The 27,109-nt window shown below is 33.5% G+C and overlaps 1 protein-coding gene across 5 annotated transcripts in view; it reads left to right on the forward strand.

The window, feature by feature from the left end:
* Positions 1–27,109, forward strand: part of Anapc10 (anaphase promoting complex subunit 10) — a 78,544-nt gene that overhangs the window by 5,584 nt on the left and 45,851 nt on the right. For all 5 annotated transcript variants that reach the window (XM_076863828.2, XM_076863830.1, XM_076863831.1 and 2 more), the window contains exons 3-4: positions 11,208–11,298; positions 22,241–22,361. In XM_076863828.2, coding sequence (XP_076719943.1) covers positions 11,208–11,298; positions 22,241–22,361 — 212 coding nt within the window. The remainder of the gene's footprint in view (positions 1–11,207; positions 11,299–22,240; positions 22,362–27,109) is intronic.

A 27,109-nucleotide genomic window follows, 5' to 3' on the forward strand; every position in this document is an offset into this window, starting at 1 on the left:
ATAAACCAGGTACATTCCAGCTTGAATGTAGTCATTTTTCTCCAGATTATTATATAAGCCCCCTTCTTCTGTCTCAGATTACAGGGATCTGTAAGTCTATTTTATCTTTCATTTTGAGGGAAAATTTCACTGGATACAGAATTCTAGATTGGAGTTTTTTTTTTTTCTTTTTCTTTCTGACATTCTCAGTATTTCACTCCATTCTCTTAGAAGCAGTCTGACATAATTTTTTATCCCCTGCCCCCACCATGAAGTTCTGAGGATTGAACTCAGGGTGCTCTACCACTTAGTCCTTTGTTTCATATTTTTTATTTTGAAACAGTGTCTTGCTGAGTTACCCAGGCTGGCCTCCAACTTGCTATCCTCCTACCTTAGCCTTCTGTGTAGCTGAGATTATAGGCTTATTGCCATCAATCTTGGCAGTTGGATATAATTCTCATTCTTATTTTTGTAGGTCAGGTGTTTTTCTGCTCTGTTCCTCAGCCTCTCCTCAATTTTATTTGTCTTTGGTTTTCTTTAGTTTGATATGATATGGCTAGGTGCGGCTGTTTTGGTGTTTATCATTCTTGATGTTCTCTGAGTTCCTAGATCTGTATCCTTCATTGATTTTTGGAAAATTCCCAGCCATTTTTACTTTAAATATTTCTTGTGTTCCTTTCTCTTGTTGTTTGCCTTCTGATATTCAACTACATATATTAATGCTTTTATAATTGCTGTGAATAAGGGGTTAGAAGCTAGAATTCCTATAGTGTCCTTGTTTTGGTCTCCCCTATTATTTGGGTTTCCTTAGAAATTTCTTTTTAAATGGAATCTGAGTCTATATTTCTTTTAATTTTAATCTCCTGATATAATAGAGCCTTTTGCTGTTGTGGTCAATTGTTGGGGGATCAGAAGTGTTTTATAATCTTATAACTGGGTCTCAAGTCTTTTTGGGGGTCTGTGTCCCTGGCTCTGACATTTACAAGTCTTCTCAGTTTTTTTCCCCCTTTAGATGAGATAAGAAGGCTAGAGGAAGCTAGAGTTGGATTATTTTTTTAAAAATATTTTCAGTTGTTGATGGAACTTTATTATAAGAATTGAACCCAGTGCCTCACATATGCTAGCCAAGTGCTCTACCATTGTGCAACAACCCCAGCTCCTAGAGTTGGATATTTCCCTTTAGTTAGGTTCTGTTAAAATAGTTTTCCTTGGGTCTTTTTGTTTGTTTGTTTTTATTTTTTTCTCTCCTCAGGAGAAGAAAAGGTTCCGGTGTATTTCAAAACGATTGCTTTCTTCCTTCTTCTGCAGAAAGCACTGGGGACTTTCTCCATTTTTAAACCCAGAGAACCTGATAGAGTTCCTAGAGATAAAACTCATCAAAGTGCAGAGCCTTTCCATAGGCTGGATTTTCATAAACTGCTTTTCATGATCTTTTCTCACTCAAGCTAATTGACATTCATTCTCTTTAATTGGTCAATTACTCTCTAAGTTTCCTACCAATTATTGACTCCCATGGTCATTTCTATTCCTGGAAAGCTGTGATTCTCTGTTTTTCTTCCCCTAGTTTTCTGGGTTTCCTTTGTGCTGCGACCTCATTCTTTGTTGTACCTAAGAAAAATTATTGATTTTCAGTTTGTTCAGCCTTTTTTCTTGTTGTAAGAATGGTAATAACAACTTTCAAATTTTTTACATTTCATATTGGAAACTGGAAGTTCTTTTTACTTTTACATTACTAATATGTTTATATTTGAAGTAGGTTTCTTATGGATGGCATATTGTTGGGTCTTGCTGTTTGGTTTTTAAATTGGGAGTGTTTAGACTATTTACAATTACTGTTTCTATTGATGTTATTAGATTTAAATCTACCATTCTGTGGTTTGTTTTCTCTTTACCAGGAAAGTCTTCATGAAGATATTGTTAGTTTTATCTGATAGAGCAAGAGTAAGATGTTTCTAAACAAGGACATAAGAGCAAGGGGAATAGAATTATGTGCAAAAAGATGTGCAGGTTAGACAAAAAAATGGCTAAAAGTATTGTCTTTTTCTAGTCATTAAGACCAGATTCTAGGGAAATGGTGTATGTAAAGCTAGGTAGATAGAGGATTAACTATAGAGGGCTTTTCAAAGCAGTTCATACTTTATTGTTTAGATAATATGAGCTATTGAAAAATTTTAACTGCAGAGCAAAAGAATCAGTGATTGTTCACTTTTAAAGTGAATAGAAAATAGATTGAAGTTGGACAAGAATAAAGATTAAAAAAATCAGAAGACATGTAATAATCCAGTCAAAAAATGATATAAGGGAAAATTTTAATACATTTTCAAAATGATAATATCAATCTTTAAAAGACATAACTATACTTGTCAGCTACAGAATGGTAAGTAGCACATGGCCTGAGAAAATTATATCTTTAGAAATACTGGTTCAATCTTTCACTTGGATTAAAGTTGGAATGTATTAGTAGATTCAGTCTAGTTGTACACACATCACAAAACAATCCCACAATTCAGCACATTTGTCAGTCTCTGCCCAAGAGACTGGAAAAACTAAAGGTTAAATTTATGAGGTTATTGCTAGTATTATAATAGGACTATAAATAATTTAATTATTTCATTTCATAAGTACCAGATTCATGCCATGTTGAAAAATAAAATTAGGGGGAAATTAGATACATTTCTAAGTATCTCTTTATTTGATATAAAATAAGGGTTTCAGTGTGGCTGTATTTTGTGAACATGTATTTTATTTAATCCATATTGTCTATGAAGAAATTGCTTTTATGAGTTTATTTTGAGAGACGTAGTGGGATGGTCTAAGTTCTGTTTTAAAAAAAAAACTCACTAAATTTTTTGCAGTACTGGGGATTGAACCGAGGGCCTCACTCATGCTAGGCATGTGTTTATCACTGAGCTACATCCTCAGCCCATAAACTCACTAAATTTTGATTTAAGTTCATGCTATAACTGACAGTTGTAGTCTTTCTGATTTGAAATATATGCTTTAGAGAAAGTAAAATAGCAAAATAATAGAAAATGACTTTTATAAGAGTGGGAAGCTACTTTAGATTGTGTGATCAAGGAAGGCTTCTCATAATAGTGAAATTTGCATTGAGATATAAATGTTTAGAAAAACCCATTGTGCAAAGAATTCAGGGAAGCTTCCTGACACTGGGAACAGCTAATTCAAAGGCTCTAAACTAAATGGCTAAACATATTTGAGGTTCAAGGAGAAGGCTAGTATGACTTGAAATAGTGAGTAAGGAGGAGATATGGTAGAAGGTGGCATCAGAGACATAATTAAACAGGGCCAGATAATAAGAACTTTTGGGGGCAACAAGAAAGACTTCACATTTTAAATACTAAGAGGAACCACTGGAGGAGACCAGGATAATCTGATATAGAATTTTTAAAAGGATCATTATGACCACTGTAGATAATTGTTGGTATTGGAGGTACAGAAAAGCAAACCAGTGGAAGAAAGGCAATTTCAGTAATTTATGTCAGAGATAATATTGATTTGGACTAGACTAGTAGATGTTGGTATAGACAGAAGGAGGCTTTTTAAAGATGGTATATCATGACTTACTGAAGGGAAGGAGAAATTTAAGAATGACTCCTAGATGTCTGCAGAACAACACATTATGTTTGCTAGGTTGAGAAAGAGCAAAGGGATGAGGGAGTAAATAGAATTTTGAGTTAAAAAATAAGTGATTTGGATGTTAATTTTGAAATGTCTTATCAGGATTCTAGTGGTGGTTTTTAGTAGTCAATTGGCTATAGAAGCTGGGACTTCTGGTGAAATCTGTGGGCTGGGGATATAAATTTATGGCTGATAGTGTACTAAGTTGGGGAACTAGATTATCAACTCACCTAGGGAGAGAATGTATTTAATAAAAAGAATAAAAGTATTTAGTAAAAGTATTTAGTAAAAGGAATAAAGCTTTGGGGCACTTCATATTGTAGAGATTTAACAGAGCAATGTAAGAACCAACAGAGAATACTTAAGAGAAGTGCATGAGGGCTAGGAGGAAAATCAGGAAAGTTGTAGATTATGGAAAGAAGTTGTTCATTTTCTGTAGCCATAAAAAATTACCTAGACTGAATACCTTATGAAGTAAAGAGTTTTATTTCATGGTTTTGGAGGTTGACATTATAAGATCAAGTGGCTTTTTCTGTTTGGCCTCTAGTGTCCCCCCCCCCACCCCCCCAACCCCACCACCCCTAGCTATGTCACAGCAGGATGAGAAGCAGAAAGGGAAATGGTCACATGCAGAAGAGGCCAAATACAGAGACTGGTCTCGCTTTGTAATAATCCATTCTTGCAAGAGCTAACTCACTCCAAGTGTTGAACACTAGTACCTTCTGAGGATGGTACGCCCAGAGACCTAACTGCCTCTCACTAGGCGCAGCCTCTTAAAGGTTCCAACACTTCAACATTGTCATACTGTAGACCAAGCCTCCAGTACACGAACTTTTTGGGGGAAACCACATCCAAATCATGGCAGAAGCCAAGAGAAAGACAGTATTTCATAAGTTAGTTAATTCTTTATTCCTTTATTATAGCACTTAACACTTTATATTTTAATTTGCTTAAGTCCATCAGTGCTGTCCATTAGAATTTATTGCCCTATGTTGCATATAACTATTGAACAGTTAGAATGTGACTCTTGTTACTAAGGAACCAAATTTTAGATTATTTAATTTTATTTAGTTTGAATGCCAATAGCTGAAGTGTATGATGTAGATGCTTCCCCAAAGACCATGTATTATCTACCTTTAGGTCTTCAAAGTGAAGACATATATCTCATAATAGCTCCATAGCAAATGTGAAAATAATTATGTTGATACAGATACTTGAGAAGAAAATGCCTGTTTTATTCATAAAGGCAATCTGAGGTGGACCATTCAAATGCTTCTCATTTCTGGATGCTGTATTAGTCAGTTCTTGTTGCAATAACATTAAATAATAAACAACCCTATTTTCTCAGTGGCATATAACAATAAAATATATTTCTTGCTTGCCTGTGACTTGGCTTTAGGTTGTGAATTGAGTTCAAGTCTGCTCCATGTCTCTAGGGATGTTCAGACATTTAGAAGGCTAAGCTAGACTGCCACAACCAGTGCGGTTAAAAAGGCAGGTTCTGGTGAGGGGCGAAGGGGATAATAAAAATAAAGACACACGTATAGATGTTTTTGAAGATAAAGCTGGGATCAGGTGGAGCACTGCTCTCTGATGGAGAAGCAGATCTAAAGAGTTACGCCAGCAATTAAAAAAATTTTTTTTTTTGTTGATGGAATTTTATTCATTTATTTATATGTGATGCTGAGGTTGAACCCATTGCCTCAGACATGCTAGGCAAATACTGTACCACTGAGTTACAGCCCCAGTCCCCCCAGCAATCTTTATATAAGTCTTATTATCAGATTAAAGACTATGCAAGCATTATTCTTTGTATTCAGGAAAGTTACAGGGTAGCAACACTATGCAGCTTATTCTAAAGTTACATTCTATAGTTGCAATGTGCACTGTTAGGAGCTTTGTGTAGTTCTCAAGAAACTTCATTGTTTGAAATTACTGTTAGGTGGGCAGGTTCAGGAGCAGTGGAGCTGGTGAAACATTGTGAATGTCTAGCAAGAGAGTTCCTTTATTTCCAGGAGCTGTGTGTCTGAGATCAAGGTCGAAGCTGATAAGGAGCATAGAGCCTCTTCATGGAGGGCATTACCACATCAGCTAGGCATCCTGCTCCTTTGCACAGAAATTTTCCCAGGCACCAAGAATGCCTCAGTCAGGAGTTCATCAGAGACCCCAATCTCTGTTACCATTCTCCCATTTTCTGTTACCACTCTCCACACCAGACCTTGTAAACAAATTTAAAACCTCTGTCACATTCCCCCTTTTTTTTTAAAATTATACAGGACAGTAGAATGTATTTTGTATTTTTTGTTGTTGTTATTTTTACTTATACTTGACAGGAAAATGTTTTTTGACGTACATACATGGAGTATAACTTTCCATTCTTGTTGTAGTACATGATGTGGAGTTACACTGATAGCGTATTCATATATGAACATAGTAAGGAAGTTGTGTCCACTGATGCATTCTACTGTCTTTCCATTCCCAACCCTTCTCCCTTCCTCCCATCCCTCCCTCCCATCCAGTCTTATGAACACCCCCCCACCCCAGCATCTGCATATGAGAGAGAACATTTGGCCCTTGGTGTTTGGGGATTGGCTTATTTCACTTAGCATGATAGTCTCCAGTTCCATCCATTTACCAGCAAATGCCATAATTTCAATCTTCTTTATGGCTGAGTAATATTCAGTTGTGTATGTATACCACATTTTCTTTATTCATTCATCTGTTGAAGGCACCTAGGTTGGTTCCATAGCTTAGCTATTGTGAATTGAGCTGATGTGGCTGAATCCTATAGTATGCTGATTTTAAGTCCTTTGGATATAAACCTAGGAGTGGGATGACTGGGTCAAATGGTGGTTCCATTCCAGGTTTTCTGAGGAATGTCCATACTGCTTTCTAGAGTGGTTTCACCAGTTTGCAGTCCCAGCAGCAATGTATGAGTGTACCTTTTCCCCCTCATCCTCACTAACATTTATGGTTACTTGTATTCTTGATAATTGCCATTCTGACTGGAGTGAGATGAAATCTCAGGTAGCTTTGATTTGTATTTCTCTAATTGCTAGAGATGTTGAACATATTTTCATGTTTGTTGACTGATTATATTTCTTCTTCTGTGAAGTGTCTGTTCATTCCTTAGCCTATTTAGTGATTGGGTTATTTTGTGTGTGTGTGTGTGTGTGTTAAGTTCTTTGAGGTCTTTATGTATTGTGGAGATTAATGCACTATCTAAGGTGCAGGTGGCAGCATTCATTAACATTGTATTGGCCAAAATAAGTCAGGATTTAGCTCCAGTAAGACTGGAGTACAGAATCATTTTCTTCCATGGAATGTGAGGAGAGAAAAGTGTATTTACTAACCAATAATAAGCACTGATCAGTATTGGCTTTCTTTTTTTTTATTGACAATTGGTGATGCTCATTTCCCTCTTCCCCCTACCCTGGAACTTTTAGCAATGTCTGGAGATATTTTTGATTGTTGTGATTGTAGGGAAAGAAAGTGATAGGTTTTGATTATCCTCTGGTGGGGAGGAGCCAAGTTGACCTCCCCAAACATAAATCGTCTAGTCCAAAATGTCTGTAGTGCCAAGGGTAAGAATCCTGCCTAGAGCACTAATTCTAATATTTTAGCATGCATCAAAATCACCTAGAGGATTTATTAAAACACAAACTCTCAAAGGAGTTAAGCTCTCAAAGTTTCTGATATTGCAGGTTTAGAATTCTTAATAAGTTCCCAGGTGATAATGATGCTACTAGTTTAGGGACCACACTGTAAGAACTGCTGCCTCAGAGTCGTTACATCAAATAAATATTTTTTTTTTTCTGAAAAATACTGTTAACTGTGTGCATTATCATGATTATCTGTCAAAGCATGTCACAGATCTGTCTGTCATCATTTTAAGTCTTTTGTTTAGACTAAAACAGTTCAGATATAACATTGAGTGGGAAGCTTTAGAATGTGGGTTGAGACACGGCATTGACGTGAAGAGATGTTTGTAAGATATTCTGCTAATGATACATACTGAAGTAAAAGCTAGTAATCATACTTAGAGGTAAATATTTAGATTAATCAATTATTGAAGAGACTACACCTACTTAGTTGTACTATAATAAGCAATATCTTAGAAACAAATTAAATTGATGAGTCTTGAATTATAGGACATCTCTTATTCTAAATAAATCATTCAGAGTGTTTAATGTTTATTTTGCTCTTTAAGAACAAATACCATTTTGTGAAATTCTTTGATACACAAATAAAGTTGTAGAATGAAGGAAAAAAAAAACCCAGCCAAGTAGCTAAAGTAAAATAAGTGAACAGAAACCACTTTTAATTAGTGGAACATTTAACCATGAAGCTCTTAAGGAACAATCAAGTGATTTAGTTATTTTTGTTTGGGAGCTCATAAACTAGTCAAAAGAAAAGGGATTTAAAATCTAGAAGATTTTTTTTTTATCTTTTTCTTTCTTTCTTTCACCCCTAAGTACTGGGGATTGAACCCAGGGATGCTCTATCACTGAGCTACATTACTAATTCCTTTTAATTTTTTATTTTGAGACAGGGTCTCCTAAGTCATGGAGGCTGGCTTTGAACTTGCAATCTTCCTGCATCCTCCAATATTTGGAATTACAGGCATGCACTACCATGCCCAGCCTAGAACTCTTTATATTGGTAGCAGAACAGTTTTTTGTCTCATAACTAAACTGATAATATTCTAGATTAGTCTTAGCAGTATTGCATAAGGAATGGCAGAAGTATGGTCTAGGTTAGCATTGTCCAATAGAAATATCATGTAATTTGCATGTGGAATTTTTTTTTCTGGTAGCCACATTTAAAAGGGTTAGAAACAGGTAAAATTAATTTTTTAAAAATATTTTTATTAGTTGTTGATGGACCTTTATTTTATTTATATGCAGTGCTGAGAATCTAACCCAGTGCCTCAGCCCCCAGAAACAAGTAAAATTAATTTTAATAATGTTTTTAATCAACTATTCATTTATTATCAATGTGGTATTTTACTTTTCTTACTATATCTTCAAAAGCTCCTTATAGCACATCTCAATTTGAACTAGCCAAATTTCAATTGTTCAATAGCTGCATGTGACTAGTGACTGTCATAATGGACAGTACAAATTTGAATTATACAGTGAATAATTAAAAATCCCAATTTTTATAATGTAAGAAGCTTCTCTTTGGAGAAATAGAAAAGTAACATTTCCCATAAGTGCCTTTATTCATAGCATCACTACTTGTAACTGATTATCCTGATAGTTTTCTCTCACCCTGATGCTGAAAAATCTATCTAGAGATCCTGTTCTTATAATTTCCTGATTCTATGCCTGACTTACTAAAAATTCTTCAATAGATTGGAATAATTTTCAAGATAATTTACACTCCTTAGTCTAGTGCATAAGAATCTGTAGGATCATCTCCTTTCATGTCTCTGGCTTATTTCCTTTTCCCCTACATTGTGTATCCTTAGCTTCCTGAACAACCTACTGGAGTTCTCCATAAATGCCATTTATCTTCATGCTGTTACAAGTTTTCCTCTTTGCTGAATACCCTGTAGCATTATCTTTTTACCTCTTTGCATAAGGAATGGCAGAAGTATGGTCTAGGTTACTTTACTAGTATAAGTAGTACTTCAGGATCAATACAAAAGTCATTTCTGGGAAAATCTCTCTTATTCACTAGTATCTTTAGTAAAAGTAGAGATGCAAATTTAAGATACAAATCTGAGAATGGAGATAATATATCTGGATTACATGGAACAAAAAGAGCATGGATATCCATAGTAAAAAAATAAAAATAAATTGAAAAGAGGTGGGGATATAGCTTGGTTGGTAGAGTGCTTGCTTCACATACATAAGGCCCTGGGTTCAATACCCAGCACCACCAAAAACAAACAAACAAACAAACCAAAAAACCCCACACAATTGAAACACCAAAGTTCATTGGAAATATAGGAGGGTATGAATAGGCATTTGATATAAAAATATAATGATTAATAAAAATATGGAATATAGTTTTTTACCTGTCCGGTTAGTAAATATTTAAAAGATTGACTGTATTTTCCCATGAGTACAGAGCAGTGCTGTCCAATAGAAATATAATGCCAAACACATATATATTTAAAGTTATCTAATAATCACATTTAAAAAGTAAAAAGAATAGATGCAATTATTTTTTTTCTCATTGTGTCCATAGTATCATCTCAACATGTAATCAATATAAAAACTTTTGGATAATTTTTTTCATACTAAGTTGAAAAATCTAGTGTATAAATTTAAGAACATCTCAGTTTTTACTAGCCATGGAGAGGAGATAGATGTTCTCATACATTATTGGTGAGGAGGTATTTTGGAGAAGGTTTTGACAAGATTTATCAAATGAAAAATCATTGACTTTGGATTCTATTTCTTGAAATTCATCCTCCAGAAATAGTAACATGTATTTAGAGATTATAGATAGGTTGTTGTAGTATTGTTCGTAATAGCAAAATATTGAAAACAAACTAAATGTCATGTAAGGATTTGGTTTAAATATGGTATTTCCAGATGGGGATATACTGTATAACCTTTAAAAATGTGGAAGCTGCTTGAGATATTGTGTTAATAAATATTAGATGATTAAGTATTTAGAATGCTTAGAATGTGTCTGGCCCATAGTAAATATAGTATCACCATTTGCAGTTATTATTATAATTATTAATTTATTAATATGGAATAATCTTCCAGATATGTTAAGTGGAAAAAAAAACCCTCACTATAATCCAGAACTATATAGTTTGCTATCATTTGTGCCAAGAGATGGGGAAAAGAAACTAGTTCTTGCTTTTATATGCATGTGGTATCTGTGAAAAGATTGACAAAAAACTGATAACATTGACTATATTTGGAGAGGAGAACAAAATGGTAGGTAGGGTGATAGTGACTATTCACAATTTTCTTTTTGTACCTTTTAAATTTGATCCATAATGACTATATTATTTAGTCAAAAATGAAATATAAATTAAATCCATTCTTTTTAAAAATGTACTTTTCTGTAGTTAGTATGAATTATTATGGTTTTACTCAGGGAAAAACACAGGATAGTTCAATTTCACTAATATATAATGACTGGAGGATATAGGATTCTAGGTATACTTGATTTTGATTAATCAGAAGCTCTTGGTTTCATAATGTATATGCCTTTTGAAAATATTTCTGAGTCATCTTTGTCTTGTCATAGTAAGCATGGCATATTGAACTTCATAGAATTAAAGGATTTTGCCAGACACAGGGATCACTCTAATTATCAGCTTCTAAAAAGTATAAGAAACTGATTCAAACATACAGAGTTTAGAGTAAGTATCCTGGAAGATGTTTTTAAGAAGCCAAGAACTAAGAAACTTCATCTTAATATAAACTTTTGTATGTACAAGTGATATTTTGTGAGTTGAAATCTAGATTAAAAAGTAGAAGAATTCTGGGTTGAGTTTTATATTTCTGACCATCTTGCTATCAAAATTTCTGACAAATATATATGATACTTTTATGTTTTGAGTATATAGCTCTTTTTCTTGGAAATTTATTGCCTCTCTTGTTTTTTTTTTTTAGGATTTGGAGTGGATCAGTTACGAGATGACAATCTAGAAACATACTGGCAATCAGATGGGTCCCAGCCTCATTTAGTGAACATCCAGTTCAGGTAATTTTTAAAAAATTTTTTTTAAGAATCAAATCAGTATAGTTTATTAACTCAAAACATATTGCATATATATATATATATATATATATATATATATATATATATATGTTAACAGGAACTTCTTTCTACAAATGTATGTGTAGTTTTACTTCTCAGTATTTGCTGTTATGCAGTCCTATCAAAACTATGTAATTGTTTATTCTCCATCCCTCAAATACAAAATTGGTTTAGTAGGTTGATTGTAATATTTTTCTCCTTATATAATAGATTTTTGTTTAGTTGAAAGTTTTTTGAGACCTTTATAAAAATTAAAGGTTAAAGGCAATTAATATAAGCTTTTTCATTATTCTGAAGCTATTTTCTCTTCAGTATTTTCAAACTTGTACTATATAGAAATGATACTATATATCTGCATTAAGATGAATGTTTGTCCTTCCAAGTAGTAAACCTCCTGAAGCTTTATTTTTGAATTTATTTATTTGTTCTAATCACTTATACATGACAGCAGAATGTTCTTTGATTCATTCTATACAAATGGAGCAGAATTTTTCCTTTCTCTGGTTCTATTCAAAGTAGATTCACACTATTTGTGCAATCATACACGTACCTAGGGTAATGATGACTGTCTCATTCCACCATCTTTCCTACCCCCATCTTTGCCCCATCCAAAGTCTTCCATTCATCCCATGCCTCCCCCTTATGGATTAGCAGTCAGTCAGGTAATTTTCAAAGATTAAAAAAAATTTTAACTTTTTAATTAATATTCAGTGTAAGTAAATGAGAAAAATCTATCTTATTTATGTAAAATTTAGAGAAACAAATTAAAATGAAGTACATTTACTCGATTTTTGTTTAGTTGAAAGTTTTTGAGACCTTTATAAAAATTAAAGGTTAAAGGCAATTAATATAAGCTGTTTCATTATTCTGAATCTATTTTCTCTTCAGTAATTCAGACTTGTACTATATAGAAATGATACTATATATCTTCATTAAAACTTTTAAACTCTAATACATTTTAGAGATTAATTTTCTACTCAGCTAGATTCTAATCATTTTAAGTTTACTTTGCTGCATTATCTTCTTTGAATTTCTTACGGTACCTTTTATAGTTCCTTTAATGTAGTTGCTTCTTAAATATACTTTTCAATATGATTTATTTTTAGAAGATGCTTTCAGAAAATTCTATTTTGCTTATGGCCCAATACAATGCCATAGTGCATTGAGGGAACCTGGAGTGGTAATGGTAAGTTCTGTAGGCATAGATTATTCATATCACTTCTCAAATTTATACTTCTATTTTAAAATATAACTATTTTAACTTAGACTCTCTAAAGACTTTTCAGTTTTTCTTGGAGAAAGAAAAACAACCATATTTTGTCAACTGCTTTGAATTTATTGACAGATTGGAAACCAGTTAACTGTTTAAACATTCTATTACCACTGCATTTTTAATTGTTTTTATTGTCCTAGGGTACACATCAGCAAACTTCACTTGAAATAGCCAGATGGTAAATATTTTACTCTTTTAAGGCACTAGAGATTGAACGCAAAGCAACTATGTCCCCAGTCCTTTTTATTTTTAAGACAGGGTCTTGTTAAGTTACTGAGGGCCTTGCTAAGATGTTGCTATTATAATTAAATTAAGATATTCATTATTTAACTTCTAAGCTATATTCAGTTTTTTAAAAAATATTTATTTTTCAGTTGTAGTTGGACACAATACCTTTATTTTATTTATTTATTTTTATGTTGTGCTGAGGATCGAACCCAGAACCTCAGAAGAGCGAGGTGAGCGCTCTACTGCTGAGCCACAACCCCAGCCCAAGTTTTTAAGTTTGACTTTAAACTTGCAGTCATCCTGCCTTAGCCTCCTAAATTGCTGGGATTACAGGCATGCACCACTGCACCTGGCTAGTTGGAAAGTATTTTAAATCTTGTGGGCCCTCTGATCTCTTGCAGCTATGTAGTTCTGCCATTAAGCACTAAAGTAGCCATGGATAGTGCACAAATGAATGAACTTAGGTCTTCTAATTATTTTATCTTATACAAGCAGGTGGTACTAGGTTATTAAATATATAGAGACTCCTGTGCTAGGTTATTAAATATATAGAGACCAGCAACAACAGCAGCAGCTATTTTTTTTAAGACTTGAGATTTTAACAGATGCTTTACAAAATTACTTACCTATTCATCTCATTTAACCTTTATATTGATTATTATTATTATTTTTAGTCTCAAAAGTGGAGACTTAGATAAATAACTTGCCCAAGATCACATAGCAGGTAAGTGGTAGAATTGCAATTTGAACACAAGTTCTGATTTCAGAGCCTGTGCTTTTAATTATTATACTGTACAACCCAGAGTAAAACAGAGGCTTTAGCTTAAAGTTGAATGAGTATCTTAATTTAATTGTATTTTAATTGCAGTGTTTTTTTTCCAAATAAAATTCTATGCAGAATGCTAATGCACTGAACAAATAATAATAAAAACAAATCATTTATTACATTTATTGTCTCACTGAATTTAAATTTAAGATTTAATAGTTATAAATTTAATAGTTAAAAGTTTTTGTAATCCAGGTAACAACTTTCTAAGATGCAGGTTCTATTTTTTTTTTCCCCTCGTTTACACACAAACAAACTAAAACTTTAGACAGATTAAATAATTTGTTTAGGTCCTACATCATGCATTTATGGAGTCTGGATTTATCCCAGTTGGTTTGACTTAAAAGGCTGAGTTTATAATCAGTACTCTGAGCTGCTTTTCAACATGGGTGTAGCTGGTTTTATTAAAGCAGTCAAGAACTCAAGGCCCTCCTCACTTAGCAATTTTCCTCCCGAGGGAAGCCCAAGGCTTTGAGGAAGGCATTTTTAAAGCAGTGTTTTAGCAAAAGGGAAATTCATTAAGAATTTTGAAATCTCACAAGTTGCAAGTATAGTATGAGTTTTTTTTCTAAATTATTTCGTATCTTTGCAATCTTTAGTATGTCATTCTTATAAAGAAGGATATTGCCTACTAAAAATATACCCTTAGAAAATTAATGTTGACACATTATTGCCACTGGATTCTAAAACACCATTTGGGTTATACCAGTTGTCCAATAAAATTGAATCACAGATTGAATTTAGTAATTACTTCTCTACTTTTATTTATTTTTTGGTGGTGTTGGGGATTGAACCTTGAGTATTCTAGGCAAGCACTTTACCACTGAGCTACATCCCTAGCCCTCTACTATCTTTTAATCTGGAACATGACTTCATTTTTTCCTTGACTCTCAGTATCTTAACACATTTTTTGGAGATTAATGGCCAATTGTTTTAAAGAATATTCCTCAATTCGGGTTTCTCCATTTTTTTTTTCACAAGTCACTTTAGGCTACATATCACTGGGAAAAATAATAGAAGTAATGTAATATCCTTTGCATTACATTGCATCCTATCAGATGTGGTCCATGAATTAAATTTTGTCCCATGATGTTTACTTTTAGCACATGATTAAGCAATTGTCTACTAAGCTTCTACACTGGGGGGAGTTATTCTTTTACCTTTGCAGTTAGTTAATAAGTATTTTGTGGAGAGGTACTTTGAATATTCTATTCCTCATTTAATTTTCACTTTATTCATAATTACAGTTTTCAGTTTTACTGAATGGGTTATTATCTTTTATCATTATTTGTTTCAATGCTCAAATTGTTCCAGGTTTGGCCATGGGAAGTCCCTTTAATCTGACTACGTAACTTTTTGATGTGTTCCCATCGTTATTTGAACACTTTTCTTTCTGGCATAAGATTTTCTGCTCAGCCCCTAGAATCAGTCATTTATCAAAGAGATCTGGCTTCTTTTTTTGGAGCGTAGTACATAGAGACCAATCTGGTGTTGGGTGTGCCTCTTCTATTGGGATATTGCTGTTCCTTTCTCACTGTTTCTGACTTTGTCAGGCTTGATAGTATGGGAATGGAGAAGAGATAAGGAAAGTCAATAATGGTGATCTGGTATTATTTACTGGACTTGCCTTTAGTTTAAAGCGGACTCTGTCTTATGAATGCTTTTGTGGGTTGAGAGAATCAACCTTCATAGTCACTTCATGCTGTGGATGATTATCTTGTTGAGGGTGCATTCATCATTTATCCCTTCAAATTCTCAACTTCTGGTTAATACCTCCAGCTTTCTGCTGAGCACTGTTCATCCTTCCCAAACAGAAACCAAGATAACCCTTCATGTTACCATGTTATGTATCCTTCTCTTCCTGGAACCCCAAGACTGTTTTTTGTTGGTTTGGAGTAGGGACTATATTTTCTCAAATGCCTTTTCTTATGGCATGCCATCATATGGTTTTTTTTTTTTTTTTTTTTTTTTTACTATGTTGAGGTGTTAAATTTATAAAATTACAGTAAAATATATTGAATATAAAATTTACTCCTTTAACCATTTTTAACTGCATAGTTTAGTGGCATATTCATACTGCTGTATAACTGTTACTATTTTCCTTCTCCAGAACTTTTCATCATCCAAAACTGAACCCTTTGAATAATGACTCTCCATTCCCTCTCCTCCTCAGTTCCTAGCAACCAGTTTAATTTGCTTATTTGTTTATTTGACTGTTATAGGTACATTATATAAGTGAAATTATACGTTGGTCTTTTTGTCTCCTACTCATTTCACTTTGGTTTAAGGTTTATTCCAGTTATAGCATGTATTCCAATTTCATTCCTTTTTAAGGCTGAATAATACTCCATTGTGTGACTATACCACATTTTGTTTATTCATCTGTCAATAGACATTGGGTTGTTACTACTTTTTGCCTATTATAAATGATACAGCTATGAACACTGGTGTTCAGATTTCTATGTGAATCTCTTGTGTTCAGTTTTTTTTTTTTTGAATATGTGTATGTCCAGAAGTAGAATTGCTAGAAATGGTAATTCTGTTTAATTCTTTGAGGTACCACCATACTGTTTTCAGCCATAGGTTTACATTACTTCCGGCGATGCAGAAAAACTTCAATTTTTCTGTATCTTTGCCCATTCTTGTTCTTTCCTGTTTTTTATTTTTTGTGTTTTGATAATAGCTATTGTAATGGATGTGTAGTGGTATCTCTTTATAGTTTTTATTACCATTTTCCTATTGGCTAGTGATGTTTAAGCTTCTTTTTGTGTGTTTAGTGGCCATTTATATGTCTTCTTTGGAGAAATGACCATTCAAAGTCTTTTTCTCCTTTTTAAAATTGTGTTGTTTGTGTTTTCATTGTTGAGTTGTAAGACTTCTTTAAATATCCTGGTGTAGCCACTCAACGTGTTGTTATTGTAGTAGTATAGCAGTCATAAACATGTGTAAATGAGTAGGTATCATTTTGTTTCAATAAATCTTTCTTTAACAAATAGATGGCAGCCCACATTTGACCTGCTAGCTGTAGCTTGAAAATCCCTGTTCCAGGGCACCATTTCTTGATTTTGGTCTTAATACCACTTTAAATTGACAACTTTTGTTTATTTTTATTTATTTTTTTTTTGTTTATTTTTATACCTAACATTTACCATGTTAGGAATTATAGATAAGGAATTTAAGTTTATCATAATTATTTTCATTATTATTTTGTGGTACTGGGGATTGAACCCGGGGTGTTCTACCACTGAATTACATCCCCATTTCTTCTCTCCTCTTTTTACATTAAATAAAATACTGGTTGTTAATGTCTTTTGTTGGAATTTAATAGATTTGAAACCAGATGAGAAATTATTCAAGAGTCAGCAGGTGGAATACTGGTTGCTACTGTCTTTTGTTGGAATTTAATAGGTTTGAAACCAGATGAGAAATTATTCAAGTCAGCAGGTGGAAGCCAAAATAATACCTTTATAAAACTGCCAATGTTGATGCCAAGAAATGTCATAACCGCATTGTATCTGCAGTATCCTAATACTGAACCCTAGTATTTTTTTTTAATATTTATTTTTTAGTTTTTCGGCAGACACAACATCTTTTGTTTTGTATGCGATGCTGACGATCGAACCCGGGCCGCACGCATGCCAGGCGAGTGCGCTACCGCTTGAGCCACGTCCCCAGCCCATGAACCCTAGTATTAAAAAAAAAAAAAAAACAAACTTACCCATCTAGTTATAAAACTGAGAGACCAGGTAGTGCCTTCTCTTATTAAATAGCCTGAGGAACAAGGCAGATGTTTGCTTGCTGCCAGTAGCTCTTTCTCAGGAGAAAGGGTGTAGTGGGTAAGGGAGTAGAGGAGGCCAGGAGTGTTCTTATGGCATCAGAAATGGGAAAGTATTACCTCTCCCTTCTCCTCTTACACAACATCCTATTTGTTTAGCAAGATGTCTGGCATATGGTAGGCATTTGGTTTATTATGATGATTATTATTACAAAAGTGATTTGAGCAATTTGAGTAGCTGCCACTTTCTCATGTGTGCAATCTTCCCAAATGCATTGCTGTTTTTTAAATTTTTTTCTAATTAGTTATACAAGACAATAGAATGCATTCTGACAAATCATACATAATGGAGTACAACTTTTCATTCATCTGGTTGTACATGATGTAGAGTTACACAGGGCATGTAATCATATATGCACATAGGGGTAATAATGTCTGATTCATTCTTCTATCACTCTTACCTCCATACTCCCTTCCCTCCCTTCACTCACCTCTGTATAGTCCCAAATACCTCTATTCTTCCCCTGACCCCTTATTGTGAATTATCATCCACATATCATAGAGAACATTCGGCCTGTGGTTCTTTGGGATTGGCTTTTTTCACTTAATATGATAGTCTCCATTTATATCCATTTATCAGCAAATGCCATAATTTCATTCTTCTTTAAGGCTGAGTAATATTCCATTGTGTGTATATACCACAGTTTCATTATGCATTCATCTGTTGAAGGCACCTAGGCTGGTTCCATAGTTTAGCTATTGTGAACTGAGCTGCTATAAACATTGATGTGGCTGTGTCACTATAATATTCTGATTTTAAGTCCTTTGGGTATAAACCTAGGAGTGGGATGACTGGGTCAAATAGTGGTTCCATTCCAGGTTTTCTGAGGAATCACTATACTGCTTTCCACAGTAGTTGCACCAACTTGCAGTCCCACCAGCCATGTATGAGTGTAACTTTTTCTCCACATCCTCGCCAACATTTGTAGTTGCTTGTATTCTTGATAATTGCCCTTCCGACTGGATATACTACTCACTGTAGTTTTGATTTGCATTTCTCTAATTGCTAGAGATGTTGAACATTTTTTTCATATGTTTGTTGACTAATTGTATTTCTTCTGTGAAGTATTTGTTCATTTCCTTTGCCTAATTATGGATTAGGTTATTTGGCTTTTTTTGGTGTTATTTTGAGTTCTTTATATATCCTGAAGATTAATGCTCTGAGGTGCGTGTGGTAAAGATTTTTTCCCATTCTAAAGGCTCTTGGTATTCTTGATTGTTTCTTTTGCTGTGAAGAAGCTTTTTAGTTTTATTTCATCCCATTTGTTGATTCTCAATTTCACTTTGTGCCCTTTAGGAGTCTTGTTTGTGTGTGTGTGTGTGTTTAATTTCTTTTTTTAATATTTCTTTTTTAGTTTTAGGTGGACACAATATCTTTATTTTACATTTATGTGGTGCTGAGGATCGAACCCAGTGCCTCATGCATGCTAGGCAAGCGCTCGACCACTGAGCCACAACCCCAGCCCAGGAGTCTTGTTAAAGAAGTCAGTTCCCAAGTGAACATGGTGGAGATTGGGGCCTACTTTTTCTTCTATTAGGCATAGGGTCTCTGTTCTAGTGCCTACGTCTTTGATCCATTTGAGTTGATTTTTGTGCAGGTTGAGAGATAGGGGTTTAATTTCATTTTCCTACATGTGGATTACCATTTTGTTGAAGTGGCTATCTTTTCTCCAATGTATGTTTTTTCGCACCTTGGCTAGTATGAGATAACTGTATTTATATGGGTTTGTCATTGTGTCTTCTATTCTGTACCATTGATCTGTGTATCTGTTTTGATACCATGCTGTTTTTGTTACTATGGCTCTGTAGTATAATTTAAAGTCTGGTATTGTGATGGCCCTGCTTCATTTTTCTTGCTAAGGATTGCTTTGACTGTTTTGGGTCTCTTATTTTTCCAAATGAATTTCATGATTGCTTTTTCTATTTCTATGAAGAGTGTCATTGGGATTTTAATAGGAATTGTGTTTAATATAAAATGCTTTGGTAATATGGCCTGCCTTGCTATTTGAGAAACATCATGATTTTCTATACAATATAGTTTTTGATTCATCAAGAGATAAGATTGATAAATAGTTTTAAAGGATTTTACTATATCTTTTAGAGTAAAGCATTTTCAACTTTTTTAAGATCATAGTTTCCTTTGTAAATCTAATGAAACTGTATGTAGCAAAAATTATACATATGATTTCTGGGGATCCAAGAACCTTAGCAGCAAAAGCCCTGATTTGGGTAAAATTTAAACAACTTCAGATACCTACATGTCCCTGTGAACTGGTATCAATGGCTATTGAATAAGCCAATAGGTACTCCTGCTTAAAGGCAGTAGGAGTGGCTGATAACTTGTGAGGCAAACCAGCATACCCTCGAGTTCTGACTCTGCTTGTCTATTAGCTTGCTTTCTTTAAGGCTGGTATTAAACTCAATGTTACATTTTAAAATCAGAAAGAAAGAGATAATAATAGTTCCTGTATATTTGAAGCATTACTTCTGGGCCAGATATGTGTTCATTTGCTATTCATTGCTGCTGTTTTGATTATCATTAATGTTACTACTCTTTGCCTTTCTAATTTCTTTCCAATTATCTTGTAGGTTTCAGTTACTAACTTATCATGAATTTTATAATTTAGAAATAAAATTATTCTGAGCAAAAAGTCTGATCCTTTAATTTTGCTTTTGTTTTTTGTTGCTCAGGTCAGTGCAATCCTTGTGTTCTTTGCTCTTTTTATGGTAGAAAAGACCTTTTACTTCCTGCTTATGGCTCATGAAGAAGGTCTTTATTATGACCTTCAAAATTTCCCCTTATTTCTTTGCTTCCTCTTTTGTCTCTTTGCTGGCCCAACAAAAAGAGAAAAATGTCAGTTTGATGCCTCTGGCCTCTTTTGAGAACTTAGTAATGGATTTGTCCTGTCAGCAGTTCCAGGGTATTTAGTGTTTTACATCTTGAACCGAGGAAAAATCATTAACTTTCCCATTTCTTTCTGATGAATAGGTTAGGCTACATAAATTTGGTCCCCTAAGAAGAGCTGCAGATCCTCTGCTGTCTTTACAGGTTGATTTTTGACAGACTATTTCTATTCGAGGATCTTATTGTTATTAAATTAGTACCAGTTTTACTAGAACTTAACTTTTAAAGCACATTTCAGAAGACATTCTTAATGGGTTTTTGAGTCATTTTTTTATAATTATCTAATTTTTTTCCCCTCATGGTCAAATGACACATGCCCATTCTGAAAAATTATCCAAAAAATATAAAAATCGTGATGAAGAAAATAAAGGTCTCATAGTTTTTTCCATACTTTATGAAGGTAACCACTTTTACTATTTTTGTATACTTCCATCTTGACTTCTTTCTACATATAAAAAATATATTTATATGTTTTAAATTTTTTTTCCTCCAAAATGCAGTCCTTCTGTATTTCCTGTTTTATAATCTGATCCCCCTACCTTTGTACCTACCTATATGTCTGCATGCTTATTTTAAATACAGATGCTCCCTGACTTACTGTGGAATTATGTCCCAATAAGCCCATAGCAAGTTGAAAATATTAAGTTGAAAATGCATTTAATAGCTTATTAGCAACATAGTATAGCATAGAGTACAATTGTTTTCCCTGATGTTCTTGGGCTGACTGCCAAGCATTGGAGGAAAGCACCATACTGCATATTGCTGATTGGGGGTGAGATCCAAAGTCACAGCTTGAAGTGCAGTTTCTATACAGTGCTTATTGCTTTCACAACCATTGTAAAAAAAAGAAAAATCACAGGTGGAACTTTTATAAGCAGGTACCATCTATAATTGTATAGTATATCCTTGAATGGATATATCTTAATTTAATCAATTCCCTAGTACAATGGATATTCATGTTTACAATTTTGTAATAATTTAATCACATGCCAATATTTTTCTTTTTTGTAAATAATCATGTTATTGTTTTTAATGCATTATTTGAGGTTCATTAAGTTAGTGGGTCAAACTTTATGTACCTACTGACTGGCTATGAAACCATCTTATTCTAATCTAATTTGGTTCTTATTAGACATTAAATATTTTTCAATATGATAATAAAACTAATATCTGTGTGTTTTATCTTTCTTTGACTCATAGAAATTGAACCTCTTTTCATGTATTTTGGCCTGGTGCATTTTTTTCCAAGGTTAATTTTTTATTTGTGTATTTTAAAAAAATTTTAAATTTTATTCCCTAGAAGATGTATATTTTAAAAATGAGTAGAATTTTAATTCTTGTATTAAATAATAAATTAGCCTTCTGCCTTTTTAAAAAAATGTTTTTCTCTTTGCTGGACTTGACTTGTCACTTAGTTTGTTACTTTCAAGAATTAATGTAGGAAATTAAGTAATTAACTAATAAAGAAAACTAAGGTTGTTTAGAACACTTACCTTATTGAACATATAAATGAAGAGGATAGAAATCGTTAATGTTTGTTTGCTCACTAAGAGACCTGATTTCGTCTGTTTCTCTGTGTTGACTTTCTTGACCATGGTCTATATAAGAGATGTCTATGTAAGTAAAGTGTTATATCTATACCTATGTTTTTACACTTTGTTCATTTTCACTATCTTCAAAATTAAAAGAAATGGAAATTATTGATTCATATACTCATTTTACCAAACTATGATTCTTTTAACATCAGAAGAGAAGATGCTTTGGAAATAATCTTTCTACGTGATAAAATGCATGTTATTTTTACTTTATTGCTCTTAGAAGAAAAACAACAGTGAAGACATTATGTATATATGCAGACTACAAATCTGATGAAAGCTACACTCCAAGCAAAATCTCAGTCAGAGTAGGAAATAATTTTCACAATCTTCAAGAAATTCGGGTATGTCTTTTAAAATTTTTCAAATTATGTCATCTTTTAATTCTTGCTTGCTAGAAGATAGTCATAATTGACATCAGATTTAAATGTTAACATATAAAAGGAAAATCAGTAATATTAAAGAGAACAATTTTGATTATTGTCCTTTTTATTATGAAACTTTTCAGACATACAGAAAAGCTAAAAGAATTGAATGGTGAATCCTGGTATACTCATCTCCTAGATTCTTAAGTTGTTAATGTTTTGCTGTGTTTGCTTTATTAAAATCTGTCCATCTAGTTTATTAGTAATTTAAAAATAAATTGCAAGTATTTGTATATTTCACTCTAAGCACTTCAGCATGATATATTTGTCTGGTTTTCAAAAATTTTCTTAATATTCATTTTTTTAAGACCTTTATTTTATTCATTTTTATATGGTGCTGAGGATCAAACCCAGGGCCTCACACATGCTAAGCAAGCACTACTGCTGAGCCATAACCTAAGCCCCCTAAATATTCATTTTTAAGGTAAAATTTATGTGCAGTTTTGTACAAATCTTATATAGATTAAAACTACATGCATACATCTTTGTAAACCCAACTCCTTTAAGATGCAGAACATTTTTGGCATGCTAGAAAATTCTCTCATGTCCCTTTCTAATTAGTCTCCATCTCTACTCTCAGAGGGAACTCTTGTTATGATTCCATTTATTTATTGGTTTGTTTTTATTGATCAGTGTTTCCTGTCTTAGAATCTCATATAAATGGAATCATACAGGATATAGCTTTTTTTTTTTTCCTTTTTTTTCATGGTACTAGTGATTAAACCCAGAGTGCCCTACCACTGAACTACGTTGCCAGCCCTTTTTAATTTTTTTTTTTTTTTTAATTTTGAGACAGACTCTTGCTAAGTTAAGTTGCCAAGGCTAGCCTTGAACTTGTGATTCTTCTGCCTCTGCCTCCCAGGCAGGTGTGTGCCACTGTGCCTGTCCAGCTTTTATAAAGTTTCTTTCACTCAGCCTTTTTTCATATTTACCCATATCATTGCATGTAATAGTACTTCATTCTTTTTTACTCCTGAGTTACATTCCCTTGTTTGAATTTACCACCATTTATCATATGTATATCTTTTTGAAGCTATTAGGACAGAGTTTTTATGACCTGAATTTTATTAGTTCTCCAATGTTGACATTTCAGAGATATTTTCAGTGACTTTGAACTGTATATTGGTGAAGTTCGGGCTCTTAGTATTTTGTCAGACAATCTTTGAGCTCAAATTATCATTAAAATCTTAATGGTTCTGAGTGTGGGTAAGCAATTAGAAAAATATTCAGTTAATTTGTGACTTAGAGTCTTATTGACTTATTGCTTAAATTAAGACCATGTATCCACATTTATATTTCTTATCTGAGTTAGTGATGAAATGCTTAATGAAAACTGCATGGACTTGTTTTTCATTAAATGCAGTATTGTTCACTTAGGAAATTTGCTTACGTGCTGATAAATGAGAATAGGTAAGGACATTGTCCACATGTATTTTTGTTGTTGTTTAGTCTTTCTTATATTCATATATGTATACATATATATGTATATGTATGTATATATATATATATCCATCCATCCATCCATCCATCCATCCATCCCGTGGGATGACTGGATCATATGGTAATTCTATTTTGAATATTCTGAGAAACCTGTATACTGTTTTCTTTAATGGCTGTACTTGTATACATTTCCTCTGACAGTGTGCAAGGATTCCTTTTTGTCCTTTTTGTCCGCATCTTTGCCAGTACTTACCTTTTCTATAATAACCATTCTAATAGCTATGAGATACCTCATTTTGCTGCTTTGGAGGCCAAGGCGGACAGCAGGGGTCTAATCTCCAATTGAATGCACATCTTAACATAATCATTATCATCTCAATGGCTTGCTGGCATCACCTTTCAACCAAAAATGCCATTCGTCATTCCTACTTGGCTATGGCTCTCAGCACATGGAAGTTGGCCTGGCACTAGGGTAGCCCTGTAGCCTGAACCCATGAGGCTAGGCCTGGATCTTAAGTCCACAAGCGCTTGCTTAAGGGTATTTCTCGTTCTTCAGTCTGTGGGTTCTGACCTGGCACAAGGGTCTACTGGGCTGGACTTGGACCTGGGATCTCTTAGAGCAGGCTTAGATACTGGGTCCACTGAAATCTGGCATCCTGGAGACCAGTCTGGAGTTTGTGTCTGACATGGGGTAGCCGGGGATTCTGGGTTCACAGGGCTGGGCCTGCAGGTTAGCCTGGAGGCTAGGTCAGCAAGAGCTGGTTTGGGTGCTGTGGCTGCAAGTGACAGCTTGGAACTGGGTTCACAGAGGTGGTCTTGGAGCATGAATCCAGGGTACAAGCCCCAGCAGCCTTTGTCTCTGGGTGCCAACCTGGTTTTTAGACCAGAGGTGCTGAAATGCAGTGGAATAGGCCTGAATACTGGATCTGTGTAGAAAATCTGGCTCTGGACTGGTCTGGAACCTGGAGTGGACCTGGCACTGGGCTGTCCTGTTAGCACCATCTGTAGATGCTTGATATATTTAGTTAGTGTTTAGTGCTATGAAGACTTGAGATATTTATTTCCTGTACTTTGCTAAATATTTCATTTTTGTTAAAATGGTTTGCTCATATTGAGAAACCTTTTTGGGGTAGAGTTGTATTGTTTTGGGTTGTATCTAAAGATTGTCATAATTCCTAAGGTAAGTTTGGAATATGTGAAATACTAGAAATATTTTGATTTGATCTGTGTGGTGTATATTTGAAATGTCCACCAGATGTCACTGTTGTCCTTTATAGTTTTTTGCCTTCTAGTTGTAGTAAGTTTAACACCTTGTCTTAGTTGTACTAGTTTTTCCTCAAGTATATATATTCAAAAACTCTGATGAGTTTTAGGAAACATGCATCTTCATACAAGATTTCTAGATTTATGTATTAAAGATATTTTGTTCTGTTGTAAATTTTACTATCATTAAATTAAGAAATTTGAGAGGTTAGTGAGAGAAACTTTAAATGATATTTGGACCTTGTGGAATACTTTTAATACTTTTAATATAGTCTCCACTTTTATGGCACCATTTAAAAGTTTAGACAAAGGGCTTTTATCAGTAGTCCCTGAGTTTTTCTTAGTGGATTTATATTTCTGTGTAGTGACCATATAACCCCATGAGACTGGTATCCTAGATGTTACCAGGTAATAATGGTGTTTTCCTGGAAAACTTAATGAACATACTGCCTTTTTGCCATGGTTCTCACTAAAGTACCATAAATTTTGGATGTCACTTTAAAATATTAGTGCCTCATTCTTTATAGCTCATGATATGATATGATATGTCTTCTAATTATTCATCTTTTTATGTGATTTATTCTACTTACCATTTTCTTTTATAAGTTATATAAATGTGCCTAATAGCACATTTTTTAAAGAAAAGATGAAGCAGATCATGATTATTTTTACACATTACTTCACTACAATGTACCCTCAAGAAAAAAAAAAAAAAACAAAAAACAGCCCTTACTTGTTCTTAGATACCAAGACAAGTGATTAAAATTCTGTGAACTTTTATGAGGTTTGTAGAGCCATCATTAGTTACAGGAATAATCTGACTGAGTGGAAAATCCAGCTAAATCTTTTTATATCTTTCCGTGGATGCTTGCCCACTGGAGGGTGTGGTGTATTGGAGTATTTTAATAGGTTCTCCTTTTTTACTAGGAATCATGGATCTGTTTACTTGAAACACACAAACTTCTGATTTTCTATAGTTTTATTATTGATTTGAAGCAGTGACTTTCATTAAAAATTAAAGATGAGAAAAGTGAATGACTTTTTATCCAAAAATTATTCTTTTTCTACCATATATATTTTACATGTTTCAATTATGAAGCATGCATTGTATCTAGATCTTTGTTGCCTATGTTGAAAAATCTCTAGAAAGTGATCAGGATCTTTAATAGTCAAGAATGAATATTTTAACCTCTGTACCTGAGGAGGGACTTACAATGTGCTTTCTGCTGTTTTGGCCAAATAAGTTACTGTTACTGCCAGAATTGATTTTATTTGTGTCTCCTCAATGTACTTTCTTGTGATCAAAATTTTCTGTCCCACACAAATTGGGATTTAAGAACATTTACAAGATGTTTGCAATGTATTGCTTCTATAAAAGGGACTGTTTCTATACAGAACTGAGAATTTTGCATTTTAAAATCTTGATATTAGAATCTTTTCAGAATCCTTCATTTCAATTGTGTTACTTTTGTGCAGAAAGTCATGTTATTCAAGAACAGTTTTCAAAGATAGCATTTTAAAAAGGTTTGAATTAATTTTATTTTATCATTATGTTTTGAGGTAGTATCATTCTATTCTGTTGCTCTTAAAGAAGAAGATAATGCATGGTGGAAATTTTTATCATTTAAACTGAAGAACCAAAAAGTATATCTTAGATATGAACATTTAAACATTTTAGTAAACATCTCCAGCAGAAATACAAGAACATTTTTCAATTTGCTAGATAGTTATTTCTTTTTTAAAAAATATTGTTAAGACTTTTTGTATTTATGTATGCAAATAAAGTGATTTATTGATACCTCTTAGAAGTATTTTTATGCTATTGTATGGAAAACAATTTGTTAGCTTACCATTAAGCAGATATATTTTCAGCATATGTGAAAAGTGGTCTTTTGGTTTATTGTTAGCACTCTGTTTTTAAACTTTGTGGTCATGAAAGAATAAAATATTGATGGAGCAAAAGA

The sequence above is a fragment of the Callospermophilus lateralis genome, chromosome 8 (assembly GCF_048772815.1).
Source record: "Callospermophilus lateralis isolate mCalLat2 chromosome 8, mCalLat2.hap1, whole genome shotgun sequence".
Classification (NCBI taxonomy): Eukaryota; Metazoa; Chordata; class Mammalia; order Rodentia; family Sciuridae; genus Callospermophilus; species Callospermophilus lateralis.